This window comes from Ahaetulla prasina, chromosome 1 (genome assembly GCF_028640845.1).
Source record: "Ahaetulla prasina isolate Xishuangbanna chromosome 1, ASM2864084v1, whole genome shotgun sequence".
In the NCBI taxonomy this organism is placed as follows: domain Eukaryota; kingdom Metazoa; phylum Chordata; class Lepidosauria; order Squamata; family Colubridae; genus Ahaetulla; species Ahaetulla prasina.
The window spans coordinates 104,672,993-104,686,255 of record NC_080539.1 but is presented as its reverse complement, the minus strand read 5'-3'; the positions used below and the strand labels follow the sequence as shown (position 1 = coordinate 104,686,255).

General features: G+C 35.1%; 1 protein-coding gene across 3 annotated transcripts in view; it reads right to left on the bottom strand.

Annotated features, from left to right (window-relative positions):
* HBS1L (HBS1 like translational GTPase) overlaps positions 1 to 13,263 on the bottom strand; it is a 51,983-nt gene that overhangs the window by 11,832 nt on the left and 26,888 nt on the right. For all 3 annotated transcript variants that reach the window (XM_058171412.1, XM_058171420.1, XM_058171430.1), the window contains 8 exons: positions 11,335 to 11,443; positions 6,638 to 6,897; positions 6,382 to 6,547; positions 5,631 to 5,748; positions 5,120 to 5,266; positions 4,358 to 4,432; positions 2,361 to 2,478; positions 2,175 to 2,243 (listed from right to left, as the gene is read on the bottom strand). In XM_058171412.1, the coding sequence (XP_058027395.1) occupies positions 2,175 to 2,243; positions 2,361 to 2,478; positions 4,358 to 4,432; positions 5,120 to 5,266; positions 5,631 to 5,748; positions 6,382 to 6,547; positions 6,638 to 6,897; positions 11,335 to 11,443 (1,062 nt within the window). The remainder of the gene's footprint in view (positions 1 to 2,174; positions 2,244 to 2,360; positions 2,479 to 4,357; positions 4,433 to 5,119; positions 5,267 to 5,630; positions 5,749 to 6,381; positions 6,548 to 6,637; positions 6,898 to 11,334; positions 11,444 to 13,263) is intronic.

Below are 13,263 nucleotides of genomic sequence, written 5' to 3'. Positions count from 1 at the left end.
CATGTTTCTCTCCCTTCCTTCCTTCCATTGTTTCCATTTATGTTTACTGGCTCTGAAGGGGATGAAGTTCATTGTAGGTTGTTCTGTTGTGTTTTATTTTTTATCTAAAACTTTCAATAATAAAAAATAAAATAATAAAACTTTCTCTTTGCCTTCTGAGAGGCAATTTGATATAATGGTTAAGGCATCATTCAGGCAACACAGAAACAGAAGACTGGGAGTTCCAATTCCACCCTAGACATGAAGCCAGCTGGGTAAACTTGGGCCAATCATTCTTTTTCAGGAATGGAAAGCAGGCAATGGCAAACCACTGCCAAAATCTTGCCAAGAAAAATGCAAGGTCCTGTATCCAGGCACTCACAGAAGTCAATGCTGACTCAAAGGCACACACATACATTTAGCTATTTGAAATACGCTTTTAGTCCCCAATATTACACAGACACCCAAATTATTTACTTTCAGACAGGATCACACAATTTGCTTTAACAATTCATAAACAATTTGACACACTGTAAACCATTTTAAAATAAAGTTACTATGCTGGAATTTCTGCTTCCGGTCTACTCACAGATTTATTCATTTCTTCAAGTTTGGTTTAGCATGTTCATAGAAGCACTTCTTGGGTTATGACCATTTGTTTAGCAACCACTCAAAGTTACAATGGTGCGGAACGAACGGTACTTATGACCACTTCTTAAGAGTTCCAGCCATTACAGCTCCCTGCAGTCACATGATCATAATCCAGTTCATGCAGAGTTCATGATTAGGGTTTGCCTGTTGGCTTCCCACTCACAAAGTAAATGGGGAAGCCTGCAGGAAGACAGAAGTCATGATCACATGAGATCCTCACTTAAATGACCCACAGTCCTCAGGTTACAACGGCAACGATGGTAAGCTAAGTGATGCAGTTATGTGATGGTGCATTTTGGAATTGCATTGTTTAGCAACAGAAATTCTGGTCCCAACTGCCATCATAACCCAAAGACTACCTGAATTAATCTTGCTGAATTAAGACAAAACAATCCAAATTACTTTTACATGTGTTTGTTTTCTATGCATAGTGAAGTTGTTTGGGGAAAATGTTTTATTTCAAAGGAGTATCATTCCAAAAATTGCTAATAGGTACATGGCACTTTTATGGTGTGCAAATAATGTTGTGCTGCTATCACAAACACCAAAATAAGCTCTGAATCTCCCAGCCAACTTATTGTTCTTAGAAAGTTTTAGGGATTAGCTATACAAAAAGAAAAACTTAAGTTCTATAAAGAGAGCTGGGTTGCATGCCTGCTGGCTAAATGATCAGTCAAGGATTAAAAAAATTACGTCCTTTGTAAAGCGTGACAGCTGATTTGAAAGTTATCCCCAGATGTCTCTAAGGATGTGCAAAATATATCTCTGTATGAATAGAACATTCCAGGGAACACTCTGTGCTTCCATGAACAGATAATCAGGGACAGATTTTGAAATAGCTGCACAAATCTTGCAAAGAATGTTGTTGTTTAAATGGTTTAAAGAGAAGCACTTTCTAACATGCTTTTTGTGAAACACTTCTTTCAGATAATTTACACAATTCCAGTAAACTGTTTACAAAAAATATTTAGTGAGAATTCTAAAAATATTTTTACTGAAGATTACAACTGCAATAGTAAAATCTAATATAAATTGGAAGGAAGGAAGGAAGGAAGGAAGGAAGGAAGGAAGGAAGGAAGGAAGGAAGGAAGGAAGGAAGGAAGGAAGGAAGGAAGGAAGGAAGGAAGGAAGGAAGGAAGGAAGGAAGGAAGGAAGGAAATATATAAAGAAGTTACTTCCAACTTTCGTACAGCAAGTATAAAGAATAAAGAATTTTGATAATGTTTCACCTCCTCTTAATTTACAACCAATGGTCTCTCCATCCATTTCCCATCTCTTATCTATAAAGAAATCCATAAAGCTCCATTGCAGTTCAGGTGTCAGTTGAAGTCCATTAAGGGTTGCCACAACTAACAACGTATCTATTTTAACCTTCATCAAACAAACCAATTTTATATTTCTTCCTTTTACTTCTAACAATTTTAGGCCATTCAAGTAATATACAGCTTGTTTTTTCATTCCTTTTCCCCCCTTCATACAATATTTATCCAAACTTTAACAAACCTCTTTTGTAAATCCAGGGGAGGGAAGACTTTACTACATACCTTTAAAAACATCTGATACACATAATCTGAATGGTTTATCAACTGATCTTTGAGGTGGCTTGAAAGAATCTGTAAATAAATCAATATATATTGTGTTAACAGACATAGATTTTACTTGAATGTAATATGGCTTATTGGTACTGTGTTTGCAACAATTTTCAAATCTTCAAAGATGTATATACTTACCAATTTGTTCCAGCAAACATTTTCCTGTGTACCATTTTGCCAATTCACTTGTTTGACTTTTCGTAACAAGATTTTCACCGCCAAGTCCACTGGTAGGGATGTAAGCTACATCTGATTCCTGGTTGAATTAAGTGTTTATTTTAATAATTAACTCTATATTATTAAATGCAAGCATCTGAAATTCAAATTAAGCACAATTGCTTTTTCAGGAAAGTGTTTTTAAAATTTCATATAATAAAGTTAACTGATAACAGTTTTAAATTCAAAGGCAACTAAGACCATTTTAAAAAGCAATCGAGCTGTAGAAATCATTCAAATCACTGTCCCTTGCACTGTTGATTGCTAAAGTTTCAGGATTATCATTTGTGCACTTGTACAAAGGCATTTTTGTCCTGACTGATTCAATTTCTGAAAGGTGATCTGGAGCAATTTTTGAAAGCAAATACAATTTTCTTTGGATCATGCAGCCATCATAGATCATAATCATAAGGCACAATCCATGCTGGAAAGTGAATTAGAGGAGTATAGCCCACCCAGTTCTCAAAAACATCATGGCAACTTTCAGTAGCCTCAATCATTACACCTTTTACAACGATCTGATTTTGAAGGCACTGATTTGTACTTGCTCTGGTTTTTCATATTAGGACATGACCAGAAGATGAATTGGGAATACCAATCCTTGCACCAACAACTGTTTATTATCTACACAGAACCACTGGGAGAAGTTAATACAGTAGTGATACATAATTCTACTACTCCTTGCCATCGAACCTCAACAAAGTAAATGATACTCTTGAAATTGTTTAAGTCACTTTGGAGACTAGAAGGGAAATAATGAGATGAAATTAAATCCAGATAATATGGTAGCACTCTGGGTAAATAGTGCAGTTAAGTCTGTTTTGGATGAGCTTGTATTCCCTCTAGAACAGGAAGTCAGTAGTTTGGGAGTGTTCCTTGATCCTGTGGAACATCTCCCTGAGATGTGATTAGCACCAACCCTCTTGATATTTAGGAAATCCCTCAAACCCTGGCTGTTTCAACTAACTTGAAGATCTCAGGAATTAGCAAGCCCACAAGTCGGATGTACTGGATGTAGAATGCTGATCCCTTCTTCCACAGTCTTACTTATATCTGGGTTTGAAACTGTTTTAAAATTTTAACTGTTCTGTTATATTCTTGTTCTACCGTTGTTTTATCTGATTGTTTTATTGTACTCTGCCTAGAGTCATATAGGTGAGATGGGTGGCTATATTAATTATTTAATTAATTAAATCCTCGGCAGTCATTAAATTCCAAGTGCTTGCTGTGATGAAAAGTAATTTTTAACAATTATAGCTGAGAAGCAACTACAACCATTTCTGATTTGGTTATCCAATCCATGCCTTGGCTATATATGCCATTTTGTCTACCCACAAGATATTTTGCACCCTTTAAAGGGATGCATGTTTCAAATCATACAAAATGTGACAGCTACTGCTACCCACTGCAAAATACCAGGATTGTGATTCCTCCACTTGTTTACCAGACACAATCTAAGGTGCTGGCCCTGACTTTTAAAGACCTGATGAATCAGACCTGTCTATCTAAGGAGTCACTTTTCCCATTAAGAACCTCCTTAGGCATTTATTTATTTATTTATTTGTTTATATTTGTTTCCCACCTTTATTATTTTTACAAATAACTCAAGGCACTGAACATACTTTCCTCCTCTATTTTCCTCATAACAACTCTGTGAGGCGGTTTGGGATGGGACAGAGTAAGTGGCCCAAAGTCACCCAGCTGGCTTTCATGCCTAAAGCAGGATTAGAACTCATAATCTCCACATTTCTGGCCTGGTGCCTTAACCACTAGACCAAACTGCCTCTTTTTTAACAGGTTCTTAATTGTCAGCTAAGAATTCTTAACATGATATTGCATGTATTTACATTTTTATTTTTTGTACTTATGTTTTACTGAATGCATTTATTTTTTATTTTCTTTTATAAACTTTTGTTTACCTTAAAGCCGGCTTGCTTAAGGAATTGTCCAAGTTTATTAACAATTTCCTGAAATCGTTCTTGTTGCCAATTGACCTATAATATAAACAAGATACTTTACTGAGGAATAGGAACATATTTGGACATTACTCTAGTACAAATGAAAATTATCTTTTATCAACCAAGAAATATCATTATCATTAAGAACCTCTCCCTTGCTGCTTTCCTTTTTCAAATTAATATGGTAATATAGTAGAAAATGTGATGTATGAACATTTTAAAATGTATTCAAGTAGCAGTTCAATTAAAAATGCATGTGAAGTGGACTTAACATTTCTTAAGGAATACTATTAATTGCAACTATATAACAACACAGTATGATTACAGTATTTTAGGAGGTTAATTATATCAAGCAATATCTCATAACAAAGCAAAATTTAAGAATTAAATTTTAATTGTTAATTTTAAAATATTGGCTTAATAATAGTATAACGAGGCAAAAAAACTAAGCACACTGAAGAAATTAACAGGCTAGCATCGGTGTGGCTAATCTATCATTTAACAGGAAACGCAAGCAGATACTTTATTAATATATCCTGCTTACACCATTTTCTTCTATTTTAGGTTTTAGCTATCTTTTTTCAAAAGATACTAGAGATTAACTTCAAAGTGAATATTATCTAAAATCTTCCTTTTCCTCTCTCTGTTCTCTTCATGCATATTGATAAAAATAAGCCTATATTTATAAAAGAAGTTTTGAAAAAAAAAAAATCAAGGCAATACCTGATCCATTTTATTGACTGCAACTGCTAGTTGTGTTACTCCCAATGATCGAACTAAAAGACCATGTTCTCGTGTCTGTCCACCAGTCTCAAAACCAGCTTCAAATTCCCCTCTGCTGGCATCCACCACTAATACAGCCACATCAGCCTAAGGAAAACCACTTGATTAGTTGTATTTCTTGGATATAGGTTAATCATACAAAATCTAGATACATCTAAAATGCTTTTGCCTTTTTCTCATTGTTGCCTTATCATAAAGATAGGCTTACTTAAATCGCTTCAAATGAAACACCACAACATTTCTCATTTTGTTGATAGAATTATAATGTGCAAAAATAACATTACCCAGCAAAGTAACGTTTTAAGAATAATTTCTTTCCTCTGATTGTCACAAAATAATTTGCATCCATGATGTAGTATGTATAATATGGGGAAATCAAACTGCCAGGGAATACTACAATTCAATCTAAAAATGCTTTATGTATGAGAGATGATACTAGGAAAGGCTTTACCTGGGCAGCTCCTGTGATCATATTTGGAATGAAGTCTTTATGGCCAGGAGCATCCATTAGTGTAATAATTTTTGTTTTTGTCTCAAATTTGGTCATACCTACATCCATTGTCACTCCCCTACAAATAATGAACAGGCAAACAATGGATCATTTATAATAACATTCAAAATCAACCTGTATACCCTATCTTCTTTTTCTATATATAAATTTTATTATAGATTTTCACAGAAAATGAAATGATATAATCTGCCATTTTAGCCTACATGTTACATTATATGAACAAGTTACCACCACCCAAGGGCGTTTTAACCTATGTATCACTTCCTACAGTATATTTCTAATTCTGCAATGAAGATTCAAATATTTTCAGAAGCAATCTGGTACCAATAGCCAAATAATAATATTTTTTCTAATTGTATCTGGATCTACTCTGGGGTCTCTCCGTAAAATAAAATTTCCTGGAGGCAGAAATACTACCCTAAAATTATGTGTAATGAGTTTCTTGTAAAAACCATAGCTTTATATCAGAATTAGACAGTTTAATCATATATGATTATATATATATACATACATACATACATACATACATACATACATACATACATATATATATATATATATATATATATATATATATATATATATATATATATATATTCTGAGTACACAGTACACAGAAACCTCAAAAACAACTTTACTGTTACCACTGCTACCACAGCCAATTTTCATGTAAATGGGTAGTTCTTCTCACCTTTCTCTCTCTTCCCCTGTTTCATCTAAAACCCATGCATAAGCAAATGATGCTTTTCCAGCTTTCTTTGATTCTTGCTCATATTTGTGCATTGTTCGCTTGTTCACATTACCCAGAAGATACAACAAATGACCCATTAAAGTACTTTTTCCTGCATCAACATGTCCTAAAAAGAAACACCACATTATTACTGATTAATTTATTTTACAAGACATTCTATGCCTGTAACTGAAAAGAGGAAGCAAAATAAATATACCTATTACTACAAGGTTAAGCAAATGTTTTCCTCCTTGTCTCTTCTCCAACTCAGCTTTTATATCCAATTGTTGTTTGGATTTTCCAGACTTTTTCACAGGAGTTGGTACTACTGATGAGTCTTCTGATGCTTGAATGGTCTGGGAGGGAAAAGTTGATTTAGGTAGTGTCTCAGCTATCCCCATATTTGCAATGGTATCTCCAGCAGAGAATCCTTTTTGTGGCATAAAGGTATTATGTCCATTCTCTTCTACATTTGCACTACAAAAAGCAGAGAATGAATGTGAGAATGCACATTTCAAAAGACTACAGATCAAAATAAAATTATTTATATATGTATTTACAATCTCAGAAGAAAAAATGATGAATCAATTAACTACTGTGCAAATATTTGGTAAATTCTATATATGGGATTATAGCGAAAAAGTATATCACTCTATTACTTTACTGAGCTTCAAATAAGATGCAGAATTATGTGGGCGTTTTTCCCCTTACCGCTACAAAAAGCATTCAGATAGCATACAAAATTATTCTAACCATGCTAAATTATTATTTGACAATCATCTTCCTCCATTTACCCTCTACCTTTCTTGTCTTGAGATGCAATCTTAGGAAAGATAAACAACATGTTATGCATTAATTATGTTGCTGTAACAAGTTATAAAGAGCTTCTTCTGAAGGGACAAGCCCCATGGGGACAGCCCACATGGAGTTCTCATTCATCTCAATCAGACATTTCTTATATTCCAAGGTGTGGAGCAAGGGGCAATTCTAAAATGTATCATTGTTTGAAATTTGAAATAGTGTACTTCATTTCAGTATATATGGTGGGACGCTTCGGAAAATATGTGCGCTATAGTGGAATTATAATAAGGTAGCACACTTATAGTTGTTGTAAATACCAATGATAGATAGAAATATAAAAAAACTTATATCATGCTTTAAAACTAAAAATCTGCCTCGTTGGGAATAGTTTTACTTTTGTTTTACATTGTTATTAAAGTCCCTTAATCCAGGTTTTAAATTTAGAAAACAAGAAAACATATTCAGGATCTCTTAATCTTAACCTCTATGGCACAAATTCTCTGTGTTAAATTAGTCTGGTCATATATTCTGATCTAAGAATATGAATTTTAAATACCTCTAGAATAACTAAGCTTCACTTAAGTCTTGTATTTTTTCCAAGAATGTAGGAAACCAACACAGAAGGTAAGTTTCCAACAGGGGAAAATGTGCAACTGTGTCACAGCTTCAGCTAGCTACGTAGTCTAAATACGAAATAGTGCTGCTTTTTGTGAAACAGGAACCCAATGATATTCAGACCTACAGTAAGAATTAGCGCTTGATAGCATTTTGTTCACATATGATATATTAAGAAATCCTGGAGCTTTTTTCCGTTATTTTCATTTTTTTATTCTGGAACAAATTAATGTTTCTATCCAGTTGTTTCTGCAAGTGAGGCCTTTAAAATACACTCAGTTTTCCTTCCTTCTATACTACTTGCTGGTATCAAATCTAAGGAAATTTTTATTGGTGTATGAATTAGAACTTTCTCTTCACTAAACATTTTGTCTTTCTGTCATGATGACTTTTAATTTAAAGTTACATTTAACTATAATACGTAACTCTCTATTTTACTATCCAAATAGTAAAAACTGGATTATGTGCAGAACAGAACAGGCAGATTGTGGACAGGCCATGTCCAGTCTAAGCCCAGATTGGTCTGAAAGGAAGAGGTGGGAAGATAGTGAGGCCAACAAGTAAGGTTTGGTTGAGCAGAAGCACAGCTGAAGCAATGGCAGCATGAAACTAAAGGAAAGAAAGGGGGAGAAAGAAGAAAAAAGATCAAAAAAGCAGATGTACAGGCCACGTAGAGGTGAGAAGAAAGGGGTGAGGTGCACCAGCCCTGCCCTACTCATTCGATTAGACTCTTTCATGTTCATTTTATCTAACCTTTGCAACAACCAAAATGTTCCAGGATTCTGTTAAACTACACTACAACCTTGCCTGAAACTATTCAGCTGAACTTCAAGCCACAAAATGTTTCTCCCATGCCAAGAACAATACATATTTCTCCATTTGTAAACACAGCGCCACTAGAGACTCAGAATGCACAGGTTATCTATCAAATTCTTAAGCAACTTAACTGCATGTAAACGGAATAGTCATTTCTATAAGAAAACAGAATAGAATAGAATAGAATAGAATAGAATAGAATAGAATAGAATAGAATAGAATAGAATAGAATAGAATAGATTTTTTATTGGCCAAGTGTGATTGGACACACAAGGAATTTGTCTTGGTGTATATGTTCCCAGTGTACATAAAAGAAAAGATACATTCGTCAAGAATCGTAAGGTACAACACTTAATGATAGTCATAGGGTACAAATAAGCAATCAGGAAACAATCAATATCAGTATAAATCGTAAGGATACAAGCAACAAATAAATAAATATAATAAATAAGATGTAGTAAAATAGATACTGGTCCATCTGTCAAGAGATCAGTCAGTAGGAAGGCATACAGAGAACATATATTATACAATGTGGTATAGAAAATGGGCATCTGAAGAATGACCCAAATGTCTTCCCTCTTTTTTCTGAATTGATTGCATTTCACATAAATTATCTGGTCAAGAATTTAATTTACAATGGTCTAATCTGAATTCACCTCAGAATAATCTGGCAATCTACGGAAAGATATTTTAAAATGACATTGTTGTTCTACATACAATATGCAGTGGAAGGTTTTGTGTGTGTGTTGTTTTTTTTAATTCACAAATGCAAGATGCCTTTTATGTCAATTTAAACAAATTAAACAAGAAGCCATGCTATTTATATATGCATATATAATAGTAAATCTTTACCAAAAAGTAGAACAAAACAAAAGTCAAGAAGTTCACTATTCGGGAAAAAAGAGCTAGCAGAAATGTATTTTGTGGGGAATAAGGGCTTACCATGGGACTTCAAAGCCAGTAGTTTGCTTCTTTCCTGATACAGTCATTTTGGTAACTTTTGGCACAATGTCAGAATCTGTTCTGATAACTTGAGAATCTCTCACTTTTCCTAACAGAATGAGAAAAAAAATAAAACCATAACAATAGAGCAAACTGAGTAGATATCTAGATTGGCCTGCACAATATTACAACTGGTAATACAAAATAACTTCTTAAAAATTTAGAACAAGAATATGAATCATTAGAGTGGACGTAAAATATTGTGAGTACATGCTTTCTAATTTGAGATCTGGCAAAGATCTACAGAATCCTAGGTCTTGAATGAAATTTAGTAATGGTGAAATGAATTATCATGCTAATCTTCTCCACTATGACTTTTCTCTTTCTCTCTTTATTTTACAACCCTTTCTACCAGTTCCTTATACAGATTCTGCTTGGAGGATCTGATCCATCAACAGGAATTGGGTATCAAAAATGGCATTTTTCCCATTTTTTTTATTTTTAACTTCAAATTTGTTACGTTGTATAGTAAAATTTGCAATACCCTTACAAAAGATCCCTCTCATCCTCAATTTCACATTATATTTCAGATAATTGCATTGTCTTGCTTCTCCCTTTGACTCAATAGTGTCCAAAATAGATTGTTTAGATCAGGGGTGTCAAACTCGATTTCACTGAGGGCCACATCAGGGTTGTGTTTGACCTCGGGGGATGGAGTGGGTGTGGCTAGGGTGGGTGTGGCCAGCTCGACGTCACTCATGTCGGGGCGCCTGTAGTCGCCTAAGCGCTCTGCCACCAGAAAAGGGCTCCAGAGCTCTGTTTTCAGCTGAGACGGCCTCCTGCTATCCTCAGACAGCAAAAACTGAGCTTGGGATGGCTGCGTGCAAGCTCCGTTTTGGGCTGCAATGGCACCTGCAACCCTCTGCCAGTGAAAACGGAGCTCCGTGGGCCAGTCCTTTGCTGTTTACAGGGTGGCCCCACGGGCTGGATCTAAGCATCCCATGGGCCGGATTCGACCCCTGGGGCTTGAATTTGACACGCCTGGTTTAGATCATATACATCCCTTTAAATCATATTAATATTGTATTAGCTTTTTTGTGGACTTTTGGCTCTGTTTATTTCCTTTAAAATAAACTACATCTTACATGCTTACTATTGATCATGTTGACGTTTATTCTAGTTTTGATTATAATTTTTGAAATGCAAATACCATGATAGTTATTATTATAAGGGGAAGAACCATCTTGTTCAAGTCAATTGGAAATGGGCAATTTTTTTGTGGGAATACACTGAAGTATATTTTCTAGTGGGAATATACTGAAGTTAAATAGTTAGCTCAGAATGGGAATGCAGTTCCGTACAACTTTCAGATTTCAGCCTATATATTTTTCCAGTTTAAAAAACAAATCCCTAAATTCTGAGGTTTTGGAAATAATGGTCTAATCTGAATTCACCTCAGAATAATCTGGCAATCTACGGAAAGATATTTTAAAATGACATTGTTGTTCTACATACAATATGCAGTGGAAAGTTTTGTGTGTGTTTTTTTTTTTTTAATTCACAAATGCAAGATGCCTTTTATGTCAATTTAAACAAATTAAACAAGAAGCCATGCTATTTATATATGCATATATAATAGTAAATCTTTACCAAAAAGTAGAACAAAACAAAAGTCAAGAAGTTCACTATTCGAAAAAAAAGAGCTAGCAGAAATGTATTTTGATGGGAATAAGGGCTTACCATGGGACTTCAAAGCCAGTAGCTTGCTTCTTTCCTGATACAGTCATTTTGGTAACTTTTGGCACAATGTCAGAATCTGTTCTGATAACTTGAGAATCTCTCACTTTTCCTAACAGAATGAGAAAAAGAATAAAACCATAACAATAGAGCAAACTGAGTAGATATCTAGATTGGCCTGCACAATAGGTTAACAACTGGTAATACAAAATAACTTCTTAAAAATTTAGAACAAGAATATTAAACATTAGAGTGGACGTAAAATATTGTGAGTACATGCTTTCTAATTTGAGATCTGGCAAAGATCTACAGAATCCTAGGTCTTGAATGAAATTTAGTAATGGTGAAATGAATTATCATGCTAATCTATCTCCACTATGACTTTTCTCTTTCTCTCTTTATTTTACAAACCTTTCTACCAGTTCCTTATACAGATTCTGCTTGGAGGATCTGATCTATCAACAGGAATTGAGTATCAAAAATGTCATTTTTCCCATTTTTTTTATTTTTAACTTCAAATTTGTTACGTTGTATAGTAAAATTTGCAATACCCTTACAAAAGATCCCTCTCATCCTCAATTTCACATTATATTTCAGATAATTGCATTGTCTTGCTTCTCCCTTTGACTCAATAGTGTCCAAAATAGATTGTTTAGATCAGGGGTGTCAAACTCGATTTCACTGAGGGCCACATCAGGGTTGTGTTTGACCTCGGGGGATGGAGTGGGTGTGGCTAGGGTGGGTGTGGCCAGCTCGACGTCACTCATGTCGGGGCACCTGTGGTCGCCTAAGCGCTCTGCCACCGGAAAAGGGCTCCAGAGCTCTGTTTTCAGCTGAGACGGCCTCCTGCTATCCTCAGACAGCAAAAACAGAGCTTGGGATGACTGCACGCAGCCATCCCAAGCTCCGTTTTGCGCTGCAATGGCACCTGCAACCCTCTGCCAGCAAAAACGGAGCTCCGTGGGCCAGTCCTTTGCTGTTTCCAGGGTGGCCCCACGAGCTGGATCTAAGCATCCCATGGGCCGGATTCGACCCCTGCGGCTTGAATTTGACACGCCTGGTTTAGATCATATACATCCCTTTAAATCATATTAATATTGTATTAGCCTTTTTGTGGACTTTTGGCTCTGTTTATTTCCTTTAAAATAAACTACATCTTACATGCTTACTATTGATCATGTTGATGTTTATTCTAGTTTTGATTATAATTTTTGAAATGCAAATACCATGATAGTTATTATTATAAGGGGAAGAACCATCTTTGTCAATTGGAAATGGGCAATTTTTTGTGGGAATACACTGAAGTATATTTTCTAGTGGAATATACTGAAGTTAAATAGTTAGCTCAGAATGGGAATGCAGTTCCGTACAACTTTCAGATTTCAGCCTATATATTTTTCCAGTTTAAAAAACAAATCCCTAAATTCTGAGGTTTTGGAAATAATGTTCAAAACAAATATTTAACAAATTTGTGAAATTTATTCTAGGCGCAGAATGTGGATCTCCTTAATTCAATTTGTGTTTGCCATTACAATTACATCTACATGGAAGGAAGCTTTCAGTGGGGTATCTCAAGGTTCTGTCTTGGGCTCAGTGTTCTTCAACATCTTTATAAATGACCTAGATGAGGGGATTGAAGGGACACTTTTGTAGATGACCCAAGATAGGGGGAATTGATAATGTTTTAGAAGATAGACTCAAGATTCATAGAGAAAAGTAAGGTCCTAAATACACACAGGAAAATCTAAATGCACAGGTACAGTACTATAGGCAGTACCTGGTTCAACAATAGTGTCTGTGAGAGGGATTTAAGTGTCCTGCTGGACCATCACTCAAGTATGAGACAGCAGTGTGCTGCAGCTGCCAAAAAAGTCAACACAATCCTAGGCTGTATGGACAGAGGGATAGAATCAAGATTATGTGAAGTGATAG